This window comes from Megascapheus bottae, chromosome X (genome assembly GCF_031878675.1).
Source record: "Megascapheus bottae isolate mThoBot1 chromosome X, mThoBot2.hap1, whole genome shotgun sequence".
Lineage (NCBI taxonomy): Eukaryota > Metazoa > Chordata > Mammalia > Rodentia > Geomyidae > Megascapheus > Megascapheus bottae.
Genome location: NC_143547.1, coordinates 15555006 through 15573242, shown reverse-complemented (window position 1 = coordinate 15573242; position 18237 = coordinate 15555006). Strand labels below are relative to the sequence as shown.

The following is an 18237-nucleotide window of genomic DNA, read 5'->3' as shown; positions in this document are numbered from 1 at the left end:
TTATTTCTGGTTAATTGAACATAAAAGTCTTCAGGACTTTTCTGCCTTTGAACTATTAGCCCTAGCTTTAGCCTCTTGGGAAGCCAGGATTACAGGCTTGACTCACCAGAACCTAGCAAGGACGTCAGTCTTTAACTACTCATGACGTCTCTCATAGTGGTTTCTCAAGAAGTGGACAACTAGAGCTGGGAATGTAGAGTGCTTGCCTAGCATCCATGAAGCCCTAGGTTTGATTCCTCAGTACCACGTAAGGAGAAAAAGACAGAAGTGACATTGTAGCTCAAGTGGTGAAGTGCCAGTCTTGAGCAAAAGGAACTGAGGGACAGAGTACAGGCCCTGAGTTCAAGCCCCAGGACTGGCAAAAACAAGAAGTAGACAACTTTACTTATAAGCTTTTACACATCATTCTCAATATGATGGAAATCATCTGAACTGGAACCTTAGCTTACTTAGAGATCATGCCCCACACAGCCCAGCAAACACAATCCAGTGTTTAAACAAATGATTGTGGCATTGTAAAGCTGAGCATTTCCCTCTCTATCGAGAAAGATGATGCCTTCAGGTAACACAATCTGAGGGTCCAGGAGCAACCTGAAGTGGATAAAGATTATTGGACAACAGACAGCAATGATTTAAAAAAAAACTATAACAAAAAAAGCACTTTCAGGTGGCTCCTAAAAAGTTATGACATTTTTGCCTACTTTATATAGGGCTTAAAATCCTAAATCACCAGATACTTAGCAGTAGTGGGCTTTGAATTTAGGGCCTCAGGCTTGCTAGACACTCAATCGCTTGAGAACCACACTATTTATGTACAGTTGAGTAGACTTTCTTATAATTTAGGATTACTTTATAAACATTACAGGTGAATATACAGCAAAATAAAACCTACCTTAGGTGATCCAAAGGTAAACAATTTAGAGGTAGGCCCAGGTGTCTTGAGTTGGTAATCCTAGTTATTCAGGAGCCTGTGATCTGAGGATTACGATTCAAAGCCAGTGTAGGCAGAAAAGTCCTGAGACACGTATCTCCAATAAACTACCCAGGAAAATACCATAGTGGTGCTGTAGCTCAAGTGGCAGAACACTAGCCTTGAGCAAAAATAAAGCTCTGGAACAGAGCCCAGACTCAGAGTTCAAGCCTCAGTATCAGAAAAAAATAAACAATTTAAGATATGTGGAGGGGCTAGGAATGTGGCTTAGTGGTATATTGCTTGCTTAGCATGCATGAAGCCCTGGGTTCTATTCTTCAAAACCACATAAACAGAAACATCCAGAAGTGGGGCTATGGCTCAAGTGGTAGAGCAATAGCCTTGAGCACAGAAAGACACAAGGACAGTGCCCAGGCCCTGAGTTCAAGCCCCAGGACTGGCAACAAAAAAGATATGTGGAACTTTGTCTTGGCCCCTCAAACCAGGGTTAAATCACTGAAATTAAAACTACATATGTAGTGAAAGCGTGTTTTAGAAATGTGAGATAGGCATTGGGATCAAAATAAAACTCAAGTCTTTATGCAAGTGTCAGCTAAACATATAAAACACTAAATATATATATATATATATATTACATATATGCACACATACTGTGGAGGTCTGGGCTTGTAGAGTGCCTGCCTAGCATGCTCAAGGTTCTGGGCTCAAACTCCAGTACCACAAAATAAAAACAAGGACAAAAATGTGATTTAAGTAAAGAGAGAGCTAAATAATTAGTAGTTTCATTATCTTCATAGGTTAGCCAAAACAGCATGAGCTTTTAGCAAATGTTCATTTAAATTTACTTTTAATTGCCAGTACCAGGATGACACAGTGGTTCAAAGGTGTTGGACTTAAATCAACATTATAAACTCAATGATCGATCACTTTAAGCACAACTTTCCTAATTACACAAGACTAACCGGCAGCAAATTACTTAAAGTCTAACCGTTTTCTAGTAAAAGCCCACTGTCATACATAGTAACTAAAAATGACACAGTCTTTCCATCTCCTTATGCAAATGGAGAAAAACAGTATTTGTAAAGGACAAAGTACTCTAATTGAGATTTTTCAACTCTTCTAAATTAATAATTTGGGGACAGAGGGGGAGGGACAAGCAGGGCTTCTAAGTCATTTTGCCACCCCCTCAGCATTCCACCCTCTGCAGTTTCTGTGAGAGAGCATGACTATGCATCATCACTCCAAGTCTTAATGCTTTCTACTGCTTGAAAGGACGCTGTGTTGGGCTACCACAGCCGTGACACAGCTTTCCCTCCATCCAAGGACGTCCTGAGTCTCACAGGCCAAATGCTTCTGGGGAAGACCACGACAGCGGTTACTGTCACCACCTGTCCCCTTGCTGCACGCGGACGGCGCTGCGTGGATGCTCAGAGGATCCCCATTCTGTTTGGTGGTAAAAAAAAAAAAAATCTTTTCTGTTAGCACGTGATCAGCCTTCCCAAACCAGGCAGCAGTGAGTGCTTAACTCTGCTGCAGGGGTCTAGGAAGGCCAAAACCCCCCAACCCCCGGCAGGGCGGCCCTAGCATTGCAGATCCCTCTCTGGCCTTCCTCCTTTCCTTACCGAGCAACCAGGGACCGTAAGAGGGGGCGGAGTGAGGACACGACACCCAGCCCTGCTGACCCTGATCTCCCCGTGCACACTCTGCGCCTCCTTACATGTCACCCAGGCTCACCAAAAAACGTGTCGAGCTGGTACCCTGGTCCACTGCCCCCACCAACGGCCCCAAAACTGCTTTCTTCGCGGTTGCCATGAAACCACCTTTAGGTCGATGTACAATTTGGCCGGTCTCCTGGGTGACCGTGGCCGGCGGAGGAAAGAGCAAGCAGTCAAACACGAGGGCGAAGCAGCGCGGGTCTACTGAAGGCTCAGACCGCGTTTCAGGCAGCCCCTATACTTGCACCGAGCCTTCTCACCCCGCCCCTCCAACCCAGGCCCCGCCCCGCCCGAGTTCCCTAGGGCTTCGGGGGGGCGTGGCGAGGGGGGGCGCTGTCTTCGAAGCCGTCCAATGAGCAAAAGCGGAAAAAAAAGGCCCACAGTTCGGACATTTCAGAGGGCGGTGAGACGCAATGGGGGCGGGGCTTGAGTGCGGTGGTGGATGTGGCCGGCCGCGGTGGGTCACGTGGAAGACTGGGTGCGGAAAGACTCGCTGGGGCGGCTGCTGCATTTGCATATTAGCCATAAGTGCCTTTGGCCCTTAGAAAAAACAAACAAACAAAAAAACACTCGTACACTTGCTCCCTGAGGCTCACGCCTGTGGGTGAGTCCTAAAAGGCAGAACTGTTTGTTCTGTCCTGTAGGTAGGGAAGAGCCCAACATGAGTGACAACCTGAGCCCCAGCCTTCCCGCGCTTCCCACGCCACGCCCAACTCCCCTCTTAGGTCCCTGTTAATAATAGTAATGATCTCTTTTGCAGGGACTGATCCCAAATGAGACCAATTGAAGTCCTTACGCGAACCCCTCACCTTTGTAGGATTTTCAGGGAGAAGGTACGCAGAAGTTCTTTCGATTTAGCATTCAAGGACAACACTGAAAAAAAATAATCAACCTCCCCAAATCCTTTAATTGACCAATCAGGCAGAAGGCATCAGGCACCTCCCAGCTTGACGCGCCCCAGTCTGGGCTAGGCTTTGCTCCAGTGTCCCCACCCCCACACGCAATTTCCGCTCGCTTCATTAACTGCTCTGACCTGCCAACTGAAAGAGATTCTTCCTTGACCTTGAATTTACCTTGTCAGGATCTTTTTAAGTCGTGAGTTCTGGAGGCTTTCAAACTTTAGACCTGCAGGGTAAAATAGTTTACAACTTAGGGCTTTTTAATGTATAATGGGTGCGAGTGTATTTTATATTCAATGTATACAAACATATTAATATATTTGTTCATATATTTCCATGTTATGCACTCTGGGTTTTTATTCTAAAATATATTATTTTCAATTGCTAATTTAAAAATCACTGAATGTATTTTATTATGTGCCAATTTCAAAAGCACTCCATTATTCCCACTCTTAATTTCTCATTACTTTCCCAAATCTCACAGTGGTTTGGATTTATACCCCCACATGGTATTCAGCCCCACTTTTTCCAGCTCCTTGTTTACAGTACAAACATACATTTACTACTCTTGCTATGAAGGCATGCACTATGTATATATCAGATCTTGTTATTTCAAATAACGCCAGCTTGTGGAGATACTGGATTCCTTAACTATTGCTAAATTCGCTTGTTTTATGATAAGGCAGAAGAGTCAATTCTTCTGAATTCCTTAGAAGTGCAAAACACACAGAAAGGCATATATAGCAAATATTAAGCAATTAATCCAACTTTCCTCTAAAAACTATGAAAGGCATTAATTGAATGATTGACATAGATAACAATTTTCCTAGTTGTAGAAATCAGTAAAACAAAGGCACCAAACTTAACACATCTAACCATTAAAAAAAACATCCTGACCATGTTTGAACTTTGACATACTTTTGGATCAGATTCTAACAGGACAGCAAATTATTTGTTTAGCAGCACAGTGGGGATCAGAATTCATTTATTTCCGAATAAGTATGCAAGGGATCCTTGCATTTCTTGATAATGTAATTCCTACAACAGCATGTATCCTACATCTCCATTCATTTGACCAAGAAAAAAAACTGAAAAGCAAAAATAATATTTTAATATTAAATACTTAGGAATTTCAGGTAAGGACAAGAGGAAATGTCCTAAGGCTGTCAGCCTACCTCTGTTCCACAGGATTCGTATTACCATAAATATTTATTCCAATAGATCTATTTTCTCTTTTCCTTTTAGAATTAGTCTCTTTGGTTTGCCCTTTCTCACACCTCCAAATGACCAGTGGAAAACTAAATGTTTTGTATATAAAAATGAACAATAGGTACTCTTTCCATTTTTCATGCTATCAGTATGGCAGAGTCGCAAGTTAACAATGAGTTACAGGAAATGCATGATATACATTTTACCATTTTTATTGCCAGCCCTGGGGCTTGGACTCAGCGCTGGGTAGTGTTCTTGTGCTTCTTTTGCTCAAGGCTAGCACTCTGCCACTTGAACCATAGTGCCACTTCCAGCTTTTTCTGTTTATGTGGTACTGAGGAATCGAACCCAGAGCTTCATGCATGCTAGGCAAGCAGTCTACCACTAAGCCACATTCTCAGCCCCATATTTTTTAAACCAGTCTATCTCTTGTGGAAAAACCAGGAATAGAATTGCAGTTTCCTGACATCAAATCTAGTGCCCTTGAAACAGCAGCCTGAGTGAACAGAAGCCCAAGGGAGAAAATACGATGCTGGTGCACCTTCATCTCCATACCACCCATCCCAGATCAGAAGGCAATGCACTGGAAGAAACACTAGACTGGAAATGTAAGGATCTTGGGTCTGATCGTGGCTCTGCCATTCAACATTAATCTTTGTGACCTTAAGTAAGTTATTCTTCCCATGATTTGCTTTTACTCATTTGGAAAATAGAGAAAATGTCACTGACAGACAAGGATGGGTTAACATGAAACTTAACTGGTGTAATACCCATGGAAGCACTGTCCAAGAAGTATAGTTAATCAGGGAGATGAAAGATGCAGTTTAGGGCTGAAGGTATGAGTCAAGTGGTAAAGTTGCTGGCCTAGCAAGCACAAGGCTTGAAGTTCATATCCTAGTACAGCTATTCCCCTCAAAAATAGTTTCACAGTTTGGTGCTGGTGGCTCACACCTGTAATCCTAGCTACTTAGGAGGCTGAGATCAGAGGATCATGCCTCCAAGCCAGATTGAGTGGAAAATCCTTGTAACCAGTCCTGGGGCTTGAAATGAAGGCCTGAGTACTGCCCTGAGCGTCATCTGCTCAAAGATAGCTCTAGCACTTGAGTCACAGAGCCACTCTGCCTTTTTCTGTGTATGTTGTGCTGAGGAATCAAACCCAGGGATTCATGCATGCTAAGCAAGTACACTACCATTAAGCTTCATTCCCAGCCCCCTTGATATTCTTATCTCAAATTAACCACCACAAAACTGGAAGTGGGGCTGTGGCTCAAAGTGTTAGAATGCTAGCTTTGATTAAAAAAAAAAAAAACCTCAGGGTCTAGGAGTGTGGGAGTGTGACCAAGTGGTAGGTGCTTACCTAGCATGCACAAAGCCCTGGATTCTATTCCTTGGTACCACATACACAGAAAAAGCCTGAAGTCGTGCTGTGGCTCAAGTGGTAAAGTGTTGCTAGCATTGAAAAAGCTCAAGGACAGTGCATAGGCCCTGAGTTCAAACCCCCAGACTGGCCAAAAAAAGAGAAAATTTAAAAAACCTCAGGGGACAATGCAAAGGTTCTGAGTTCAAGCCTCATGACCAACAAAAAAAATAGATTACAAAAGAAAAAGAAAGAGGGCCGTGAATGTGGCTTCGTGGTAAATTGCTTTCCTAGCATGAATAAAACCGTGGGTTTGATTTCTAAGTACCACATAAATAGAAAAAGATGGAAGTGGTGCTGTGGCTTTAGTGGTAAAGTGCTAGCCTTGAGCAAAAGAAGCTCAGGGACAGTGCCCAGGCACCTATTTTGAGCCCCAGGACTGGCAAAAAAAAACCCCATAAGTACCTAAAAATGTACGTTTCTTTATGCCCTGTTGCTTGTGCACTGTGTGATGATATGGCATTATTCTTTTTTTGCCAGTTCTGGGCTTAAGCTCAGGGCCTGAGCACTGTCCTTGGATTTTTCTCAAGGCTAGAGCTCTACCACCTGAGCCTCAGCGCCACTTCTGGCTTTTTCCAAGTATGTGGTACCAAGGAATTGAACCCAGTTCTTCGTGCATGCTAGGCAAGCACTCTACCACTAGGCCAAACTCCTGGCCCCGATATGGCATTATTCTCAAACTTTACTTATATCATAACCATCTAGAGGATGGGCATGGTGGTATATACCTATAGTCAGGAGGCTGAGGCAGGAAAGTCTTAAGTTCTATGGTAGCCTAGACTATATTGCATGATTCTGTCTCAAAATACCAAAATTCTTTAAATACTTACAGAATTTGTTAAAACACAAGTTGCTAGATATAGTTTAATAGCAGGAAATATATCAGCCACAGCCACATAGAAGGTAGACTTGGAGATATATGTTTATAATCAGGAAGCTGAGACAGGAGGATCTTGAGTTCTAGGCCAGTCTGGACTATATAGAAAGGCTCTGTCTCAAAACACTAAAAACATTTTTTTTTGTCAGTCGTGGGGTCTGAACTCTGGGCCTGCATGCCATCCTTGAGCTTTTCAGCTCAAGGCTATGGCTCTACCACTGGAGCCATAACGTCACTGGGAAGTTGGTGGTTATTTGGAGATAAGACTCTCATGGACTTTAGTTCCCAGGTTGGCTTTGAACTGTAATCCTCAGATCTCAGCCTCCTGAGTAGCTAGGCGTGAGCCACCAGCTCCCGGCTCCAAAAACAAAATTTAATGCCAGAGAACTTGTTAAAACCTAGGATGTAGCTTAGTAGTAGAAAGTACATAAGCCTCAAACCCAGAGTTTGCTTTCTAGGTGAAGTCTGAGAATTTGCAGCACTAACATGCTCCCAGGGGATACTACTGTTATTAGAACAGGGAGAAGGCTGTGTGGCAATTGGGCTGGAGTTTCACAAAACTCTAGCAAAGCTATGAAGTGAAAGAAATACCTTTTTTCTTATATTTTATTGTAATTAATAGAAGGGTTACATTATATTCACCAGATAGAAGGCGCATTACTTCACAAACATTGATACCCTTTCTCATGTCTTGGTCTCCATTTCCCTCCTCCCACCCCCGCCCCTCATCATGCTTTCCCCCCTTCCCTATCCTATTTCCAATAACCAAATAAACATATATATATATATATAATATCAGATAATAACAAGGTAAGATACTGTAACAGTATTAGATAACCAAGGAACAGCAAAAGAGATGAGAGATAACATAGTACATTAAGGATAACAATCAATTATTGTATGGCTTTTATTTCTATATCCTGGAGCTCCTTTCATTTAGCATCATTCTATATGGCCTTATGTAGCTAGGTTTTGGTCTATTATAAATCTCTGCTAGGAGAGCCCAAGCTTTCTACTGATTATGACAAATGAGAGAAACCACTGAGTTTATGTTCTTTTGAGTCTGGCTTACTCACTTAATCCATTGTGTATAAATACCACATTTTGTTGATCCACTTATCAACTAAGGGGCATCTGGGTTGGCGCCATATCTTCTCTATGGTAAATAGTGCTGCAATGAACATTGTTGTGCTAGTGGAATTAGGATGTCCTTGTTTCTGGATGAGTGGGTAAATGCCAAGTAGTAGAAATGCTGGGTTATAGGGGAGGTCTATATTTAGTCTTTTGAGGAACCACCATATTCCTTTCCATAGTAGTTGAACGAGTTTGCACCCCCAACATCACTGTAGTAGTGATCCCCTCCTGGCCACATCCCCTCCAGCATCCGTTGTTATTAGTTTTCTTGATCATGGCCATTCTAACTGGAGTGAGGTGGAATGGAGAGTTTTGATTTGCATTTCTTTTATGGCCAGAGATGTCGAGCATTTCTTCATGTGTCTATAGGCCATTCTTATTTCTTCTTCAGAGAAGACTCTCTTTAAATCTTTGGCCCATCTTTCAATGGGATGGTTGTTTCTTTGGACATTAATTTTGGAGTGATTCAATTTTTTGAGCTGTTGATATATTTTAGATATGAGGCCTTTGTCTGTTGTATGGTTAATGGAGGTCTCTCACTCTAGAGGCTCTCTAGTTAGTTTGCTAGCTATGTCCTTTGCCACACAGAAGCTCTGCAGTTTAATGCAGTCCCACTTATCCAGACTGAGGGAAATATCTTTTATGAGTTGCTAGTGTCCCTTTCTCCCAAGCCTTAGGTGCTTGCTAAGAATCAATTAATCAAGTAAAAGCTTAAAGGAGAAGATTCTCAAACACTGAGTTATGTCAGAATCACCTAGAACACTTGTTGAGCATGTAGATTTTTCTATCATGTTTTAACCCATATCCTTAAATGCAACCAGGGAGCCTCTTTGATATTAGAAATTTTGTTTTGATCATTGTGTCAGGGAGAGTGGCCAGTCCCTGAGTTCAAGGCCCAGGACTGGCAAAAGAAAAAGACAAGGAAGAAACTTAACTGCTTATTACTGAGTGAAGAAGCCTATCTGGAAAGGCCAATTCCAACTATGTGACATTCAACAAAACTATAAATCTCAAGGTAGGGGGAATGTGGTGGTGGATAAGAGGAAAAGGGTTAAGTAAGTGGGCCTCAAAAGATGTTAAAGGGAATAAAACCCTTCAGCATGATGCAATAATGGTGGATGCATTTTATTATAAATTTGCTGAAACCACAGAATGTACAACTCCAACAGTGACCCTATGGGCTTTGGATAATGATGTTTCAATGTAGGTTTATTGATTGTAACTACTCTGGGGTAGCATGTTGATAATGGGGCAGGCTATGCAGGGGATGCATTGGGGATAGATAGGAAATTTCACTGCTTTCCGCTCCATTTTTCTGTGGCATTTAGACTCTTCTACAAAATAAATTGTACTGATGGTATTGACAGATTTGAACATTCTGTGGCCTATTCATGCTTTTCACTTGACTGCGTGTTACTAGATGTTCCTTATGCTGGTTAACAAATCACTATACTGTTCCTCCTGGTGCCAGTTCCATTCTCCAAATAGGACCTCCTAGTTGGCCATATTACCTACACCACTATATTTCCATGTTTATAAGAATATTGATTTTAGCCAGATACTCATGGCTCTAATCCTAGCTCCTCAGGAGGATTGCAGTTCAAATCTAGTGTGAATAGAAAAGTCAGTGAGACTCTTATTTCTAAATAATCACCAAAGAAGCCAGATATGGAGCTGTAGTTCAATGTGGTAGAGGACTAGCCTTGAACACAAAAGATCAAGGAAAGCACCCAGGCTCTGAGTTTAAGGGCCAGGACTGACATCACCACCACCATCACCATTTCTACCACCAACAAAACCCACAGAATATTGATTTTATTAGAATACTTTGATTATATTAATCTTATTAAATAATTTTTAGGCTAAGGCTATTTAACATGCTTTGTAAGTTGAGATACATTATATGTACCCATAGAAATGTTACAAGTTAGGCCGGGAGTTTGGCCTAGTGGTAGAGTGCTTGCCTAGCATGCACGAAGACCCTGGTTCGATTCCTCGGAACCACATACATAGCAAAAAGCCGGAAGTGGTGCTGAGGCTCAAGTGGTAGAGTGCTAGCCTTGAGAAAGTCCAAGGACAGTGCTCAAGCCCTGAGCCCAAGCCCAGGACTGGCAAAAAAAAAAAAGAAATGTTACAAGTTCAACCTCCTGCTGCATTACATATAATGTAATAAAGTCTCATAAAATATTCTTATTAAAAATCTTATAAAATATTTTTGTTATTGTAGATTTGATGTACAGAGCATTTACATTTACATTACTCAGATAATGAGCAATGAATACAATTATTTTTGAACCCTGCTTCCCCTGGTGTGGCTCTCTTATTCTTTTCCTCCTATCTCTACCCACATCTCCAGTTCATTTTCCACAGTGTCTAGTAAGTCCCCCTGTTGTATTTGTTCATCCTTGTTCCATCTTTTCTGTACCCTTTCTAACCCCCAAATTCAAATAAACTAACCAACAAGACAAAAGGAAAAGAAAACAAAAATAGCAACAATGGCAACTAATTAACATACCATGAAACAGAATAGAACTTTTTTCTCCTTTTAAAAACAGTTGTTGGTAGGGACCCCAATTTGGCCTAGTGGTAGAGTACTTGCCTAGCATGCATGAAGACCTGGGTTCAGTTCCTTGGTAACCACATACATAGAAAAAAGCTGGAAGTGGTGCTGAGGCTCAAGTGGTGGAGCTCTAGCCTTGAGAAAGTCCAAGGACAGTGCTCAGGCCCTGAGTCCAAGCTCCACGACCGGCAAAAAATAAAGTTTTAGGAAGGGCACAGAAATGGACCGACAAAGGGTGAACAAACACAGCATTGGTACTCACTAGATACTATGTAGAAAATGAACTGTACATCTTGTGGGAGATGGTCAGGAGGGAAAAAAACTGGGAGAAAGTGAGGGAAGGGTTGACATTGTCTAAAAATAAATATACTTTTTACCTGACTTATATAATAGTAATCCCTCTGTACATCATCTTTATTTTTGCCAGTCCTGGGCTTCAACTCAGGACATGAGCACTGTCCTTGGGCTTTCTCAAGGCTAGCACTCTACCACTTGAGCCATAGCACCATTTCCAGGTTTTTCTGTATATGTGGTACCCAGGAATCAAACCCAGGGCTTTGTGTATGCTAGGCAAGCATCTATCCCTAGGCTACACTCCAGGCCCCCATATATCACCTTTATAATAACAATTAAAAAAACATTTCGTCTATGGCCATACCATCCTGAATATGTCCAATCTCATCTGATCTTGGAAGCTGAGAAGGCTTGGTGTGCTTAGCACTTAAATGGGGAAGCTGCCTAGGAATATCGGGTGCTGCAGGTTTTGCCACATACCAGTGGCTCATGCCTATATTCCAACTCAGGAGGCTGAAATCTGAGGATCCACATTCAAAGCCATCCCGGTCAGACAAATCATGAGACACTTACCTTCAATTAACCAGGAAAATTCTGGCGGTGAAAGTGTGGCTTCCATGGTAAAGTGTTAGTCTTGAGACAAAGAGTGAAGGGAGTGGGAAAAGCCAAGCAAAAGCACAAGGCCTTGAATTCAAGCATAAGTACTGGCCTCTCACACATATCCCCCACACACCACATCGCTGTTATTTAGGAAAATTTCTGTTTACATTTTCAAATATACTTTAATTTTCTCCCCCCACATGTCCCTTCCTCTTATTGATAATTAATGACCCTATAGTCCACAAATGGAAATTTTCCCTTTTTGTAGTTTTGCTGGGAATTGAAGGTGATGTCACAATCATTGGTTTGAAGTTAAGCAACATAACAAGAGGAACCTGGCTAAAGGGGAAATGATTGCGCTTTGTAAATTAGTCTTTATGCAATGTGAAAACCCTAAGTTGTGTGACGCTTGTCTCCGACTCTTCTTCTGGATGGGGTGATGGGATACCCCTGCCTATTGAACAGTTTTAGTTTGACAGAGTGAAAATCTCTAGTGTGCCATTCTTGCATTGATGTGAATATCCAGATTGTGATGTGAATTTAGGAATAGTAGAGTTAGCACGTGTGTGTGTGTGTGTGTGTGTGTGTGTGTGTGTGTGTGTGAGAGAGAGAGAGAGAGAGAGAGAGAGAGAGAGAGAGAGAGAGAGAGAGAGAGAGAGAGAGAGAGAAACACATATGTGCTGGTACTGGGACTTGAAACTCAGGGCATGGTTGCTGTCCCTTAGCTTTACCACTTAAGGCTGGTGCTCTACCATTTGAACCCCTGTTCTCCTTTTTTTGTGTGGGTTTTTTGCTATTTAATTGGAGATAAGTGGATCATGGATTGTTCTGCCTGGGTGGCTTAGAACTGTGATCCTCAGAACTCAACTTCCTGTTATGAACCACTGCTGCCAAGCTAGAGTGAGCTTGTAACTATTCAATTTTAACTTTTCAATGTGATTCTGAAGCTTAAAGGAAAAATTGTATTCCAAACAAGGGCTTAGTACACTTTGTGACATCCCTTGGGGAAGCATTTTATAGCAGAATAATTTTTTTCTCTGTGAAATTTTGTTTACATTTGTCAAATGTAAGATCTTGTGACCAGGGTTGTATTTAGGAAAGCCTTTCATTTTTTTCTAAATGTTTTGTGCCAGTCCTGGAACTTGAACTCTGGGCCTGAGCAATGTCCCCGAGCTTCCTTTGCTCAAGGCTATCGCTGTACTGCTTGAACCACAGCATCACTCTGGCTTTTCCTGTTTATGTGGTGCTGAGGAATCCAACCCAGGGCTTCGTGCATGTTAGGCAAGCACTCTACCACTATGCCACATTCCCAGCTTTTGATATTTCTCCTTGTTATTTCTACTGTAAGTATGTTTTTACAAGAGTAAAGACAGATTATGTATTCAATGAGAGCTAAAAGTCTAAAGATATTTATCAGATTCCTTGTTGTTGTTGGTCCTGGGTCATGAAATTAGGGCTTGCATACTTTTCCTGAACTCTTTTTTTCAAAGCTAGTACTCTACAATTTTGAGCCACAGCACCATTTTTGGTTTTTTGATGGTTAATTGGACATGAGTCTTAGAGCCACGTGCCAGTGGCCTTGAAGTTCCTACATACCCATGCAAGCTTTGAACATATGATATTTCTGCTGTAGCCTTTGAGATGCTGGGATTACAAGCATGACTGAGGTAAAGCCAATTTTTGATGACCAAACAGAGAACTATTTTTTCCTCCCATATCTCCCCATTCACAATACAGACAAGGCACAGGCACAGGGCTATGCTGTATATGGGGTAAGTTTACTCTGCCTCCTCTTTCTATACAGTCAGTGTAAGAACACAGCTTGTGGTAAGCACCAAGAGATCTAAACAGAGTTTTTAAGACATATGACCTACAGCTGAGATAGACTTCACATTTGCTACTTCTGGGGAAACCTACAGAACTGATGTGTACCCATTTTCTCCTTTTTTTTCTTTTTCTTTTCTTTTTCTTATTTGGTGAGTCATAGGGCTTGAACTCCACCTAGACACTGTCTCTGAGCTCTTCAACTCAAGGCTACTGACCTTCCCCTGGGCCTGAGTGTTGTCCCTTAAGCTCTTCAGTTCAAGGCTACGATCCTACCCTTGAGCCAAGCCCCACTTCCTGTTTTCTAGATGTTAATTGGAGAAAAGAGTCTCTGGTCCTTTTGTGCCCAGACTGGCTCTGAACCTTGTTCCTCAGTTCTCAGCCTACTGAGTAGCTAGGATTACAGTTGTGAGCCACCGTGCCCTGGTTCGTCTACCCATTTTCTGTCTTCTCTTCCACACTCCTTAAGCTCTTTCACATGAGTTCTGTTTTCCTAGTTCCCTCTGAGATCAGGTTTTCTCATCAATTTACCACATTTCACCAGAACCCAAATAATTTCTCATTCTTCTGGTGCAGAAAGTTCCATCCTTGTTGATTATAATCTGTTGACAAATATAGACCTTCAGGGAGAACATTTGATTGGTTCAAATAATTTGCCTACAGCATACAGATAAGTAATAATTCCTAACTGGTCAACTGTGGTGACATAGCACAGATAGTACAATAGAGGCAAGAAGATCTTGTTCATTTGTTCATTGGTTAGGCCTCTGCTGTTCTAGGCTGAGTTCAGCTGGACGTTCCCAATGCAGGTTCCAACAGAGAAAATGACCTTTTCTGATCAATGCAGGTGGTATATGTGGTTGAGTGGCTCAGATCTATGTGTATTCTCCTCTTCTTTGGACAAATGAGGTGCTTTCATAATGATGGCAAAAGTCCACAGGGGCAGGTGTGAGACACGCAAGCCATTAAAGCTTAGGCTTAAAACTCTCATATGTGCTGGGAATATGGCTTAGTGGTACAGTGCTTATCTAGCATACATGAAGCCCAGGTTTCGATTCATCAGTATCACATAAACAGAAAAAGCAGGAAATGGTGCAGTGGCTCAAGTGGTAGAGTGCTGCCCCTTAACAAAAGAAGCACAGGGACAGTACCCAGGCCTTGAGTTCAAGCCCCAGGACTGGCAAAAAATAAAATAAATTAAAAAAAAACTGGGAGAGGAAGTAAGGGTGTCACTATCTAAAAAGAAATGTATTCTTTATCTGACTTATATAATTGTAACCCCTCTGGTACATCAACTTTATAATAACAATAAGAAATTTCAAAAACCTGTCACACTGACACTTCCATTCAAAAATTATTCTCCAGGGACCGGGAGTTCGGCCTAGTGGTAGAGTGCTTGCCTAGCATACACAAAGACCTGGGTTTGATTCCTCAGTATCGCATACATAGAAAAAAGCCAGAAGTGGTGCTGTGGCCCAAGTGATAGAGCTCTAGCCCTAAGAAAACCCAAGGACAGTGCTCAGGCCCTGAGTTCAATCCCCAGGACTGGCAAAAAATATTCTCCAAAGCAAGTCATATGGTCAAGCCCAAATCGAGTTATGTGAAGGGAAATTTATTTTCCATGATACCATGGCAAGTGTCTGCATGCAAGTGTGCACTGAATTGGGATTCTGGAGGCCACGATTTCACCTAATACAACTTCCCCTGCTCATGTGTCACATACTCATGTGGGTGGTGAATAGTGTTAAGGAACTAAAACATCATGGGTCAGGGAATAGAGGAACTAACTTTTCTATAAAGATGGCTCTCAAGATTGCTAGCTTCAAATATGGCCTAGTGGTAGAGTGCTTGCCTAGCATGCATGAAGCCCTGGGTTCTATTCCTTAGTGCCATATAAATAGAAAAGCCAGAGGTGGCACTGTGGCCCAAGTGGTAGAGTTCTAGCTTTGAGCAAATGTGCCTACATCCTTATTTCAAGCTCCAGGACTGGCAAAAAAAATATTGGTAGTTGTAAGATTTAAATTAACAGGTCTGTGAGTTTGGCCTAGTGGTAGAGTGCTTGCCTAACATGCATGAAGTCCTGGGTTCAATTCCTCAGTACCACATACACAGAAAAAGCCAGAAGTGGTGCTGTGGCTCAAGTGGTAGAGTTCTAGCCTTGAGAAAGCCAAGTACTCACGCCCTGAGTTCAAGCTCCAGGACCGGCAAAAAAAAAAATTTAAGTTAGAGAACTCCGAGTCAGGTGCGGTGGCTCATGCCTGTAAACCTAGCTACTCAGGAGGCTGAGATCTCAGGATCAAGGTTCAAAACCGGGCCAGGCACAAAAGGACCTGAGACTCTTATCTCCAATTAACCTCTAGAAAATGAGAAGTGGGGCTTGGCTCAAGGGTAAGGTGGTCGCCTTGAGCTGAAGTACTCAGGACAGCGCCCAGGCCCAGAGTTCAAGTCCCACCACTGACAAAAAAGAAAAGAGAATACCAAGTGGTATTCCGGCAGGAAGAACTTTATTCTGAACTGCACCCCACCATGCTTGATAGAGTCATGTGGTTGAAGTGGTCATCGTGGGGGAGCTTAGCCCATGCTTATGCTGTGTGGTCACAGCAGATATGGATGTGACCTCAGAGGCTGGAACCTTCCCACTGTCTGATGGAGTGTGATGGGGTGGTTTATGATGTCACCTCAGAGAAGGGGGAGGTGACTGCCTCCAGGTGTGCCAGTTACCAAAGTAACTGGCAGAGACTTAGCCAAGAAACATGGGAGTATGTGTGTGGGGGGGGGGACCAGAAAGGCCTTTTTGGCCTTATACTAGCAACTAAATGATGGAGTTTAAGGGAACAAAGTGGATATTGTACGTGCTTGTTCTGGATCAATAGTATTATTCTAATATGGTGCCACAGCTGAGATCTCTAGACCATGACATTGCCCTGGAGTGAGCCATTTGATTTAGTCAATCCTGTACTTTCTGGAATAAGAAAACTCCTGTGCAAGCTAGGCGTCATGGCTCACATCACATTTCTCTCTCAAAGAGGCAAAGACAGAGGATCATCAGAGCAGATAGAGGCTAGCTAGCCTGGGCAGGCAGTGTGATCTTGTTCAGGTGGTAGAGTACTTGACCTGCGATCAATCCCTGATACCATACGTAAAATAGACAAAGAAAGAAAGAATATTGCAGTGCATATCAGGAAAGCATTATAGGTAGACAGCATATATCAGGTCAACATTGCAAAGGTCAAAGCTGAGGTCTCAGCCTGCCAGTTAACAACCGGTCCAAGAGGGCAAGACTACTTCAGACTTATTGAAGGTTTGCTTTGAGCAGAATTAAGTTGGCCAGGTTCAAGGTTATTAAAGGTCTTTAGGACCTACCAGCAAACAAACAACAGATCCTGCTAGGTAACAGTGCTTCTTCTGTCTTGTAAACTTGCCACCCATGGCCCCACTCCACCTCACTATGCTATTGTCTGAATGACTCAGTTGGAAAGTTATCCTGTTTCAACTTACCTGTTCATTTAGTTTATCATATGTGGATTATGTGACAAATTATGTAACTATTTTTTAAATCAAATAGGCCCATGCCTGGATAACTGATCTCAATCATTTTAAAAGCCTTTTTGTAAAAACAGAGTCATAAAGTCAGAAGACTCAGAAAGTGTAAACTGGTAGCAGGAGGAAGAGGCAAAAAAGGAAACTACAAGCAGAGGTTTCCTCTGATAGTCCCAGAACAGACTTCTGATGCAAGCTAGTTACTGAGGGAGGAGAGGAGGTGGTGCCCTGACAGTAAGTGTTAGGAGAAATAGGGGAGGAACTTGTCCCCAACACTTAGGGGAAGAAACTGATTTAGGCCAAGCTGGAGTGTGAACTCCTTAAACTTCTTCATCTCAGAATTCAGAGTTGTTGTTTACCTTTCTAACCTTATCTCCCACAACTTCCCCATGTGTACTCTAATCCCTGCCAGTAAGAGTGATTTTCACTCTCTGAAGAAATCCAGTTTTTTTTTTTCTGTTTTAGGCCTTTGGTGCTGTGAGATAGCACCAATTCTGCACATCACAAGGCTTATCTGTCCCCTATTTCCATTTCCTCCTCCTCCTGCTCCTCCTCTTCCTCCTCCTCCTCCTCTTCCTCCTCCTCCTCCTCTTCCTCCTCCTCCTCCTCCTCCTCCTCCTCCTCCTCCTCCTCCTCCTCCTCCACTTTATTCTCCTCCTCCTCTTCTTCCTCCATCCTTTGGTCCTTTTTCTCTTCTTTATCTTGCCCCCATTCTTCTTAGAATCTTCTTTTGTGGCAAGTAGTTTCTCTGTGTATTTTAAGCTAGCCTAGAACTTAGTATGTAGCCAAGACTAGTCTTGAATTTGCTTTCTTCCTGCCTTAATTTCCTGAATGCATTGCACCCCTGACACCCTTGGTTACCCTACCTTTTCTTTGAAGTAGATTCTCCAAGAAAATGTAAATTATTCCTATTTTTACCCACACCCCAACTCTCACAGGGTCTTTTTTGCATTATTTTTCCAGTACTTGTTTGGTACATTTTTTTCCTTCTGTATTTGTTATCCAATTAGCATTCTGTATCTTATCTGGGTCTACTAAGAAGCAGTTCTCAAAATTTCTGCTCTCAAAAGACTAGTTGTTAGTTGGGCTAGAGTGAGCCACCAATAGTGGCTCATGCCTATAATGCTAGATATTCAGGAGGTTGAGTTCTGAGGATCACGATTCAAAGCCAGCCTGTGCATGGAAGACCTGGAAATTCTTATCTCCAGTTAACCATCAGAAAACTGGAAGTGGTGCT

The 18237-nt window shown here is 42.4% G+C and overlaps 1 protein-coding gene and 1 non-coding gene across 5 annotated transcripts in view; both read right to left on the bottom strand.

The window, feature by feature from the left end:
* Window positions 1–3505, bottom strand: part of Gk (glycerol kinase) — an 80791-nt gene extending 77286 nt beyond the window's left edge. For all 4 annotated transcript variants that reach the window (XR_016533869.1, XM_090326680.1, XM_090326682.1 and 1 more), the window contains exons 1-2: window positions 3456–3505; window positions 2666–3186 (exon numbers count right to left, since the gene is read on the bottom strand). Coding sequence is in view for 3 of the 4 variants with exons in the window: in XM_090326680.1 (XP_090182806.1) it covers window positions 2666–2743 (78 nt within the window). In the remaining variant the exon portion in view is untranslated. The remainder of the gene's footprint in view (window positions 1–2665; window positions 3187–3455) is intronic.
* Window positions 3506–13348: 9843 nt separating this feature from the next.
* On the bottom strand, window positions 13349–13480 carry LOC150040516 (small nucleolar RNA SNORA51). The gene has a single exon (XR_016533952.1). It is a non-coding gene; the product is annotated as a small nucleolar RNA SNORA51 (small nucleolar RNA).
* Between the last annotated feature and the right edge of the window lie 4757 nt (window positions 13481–18237).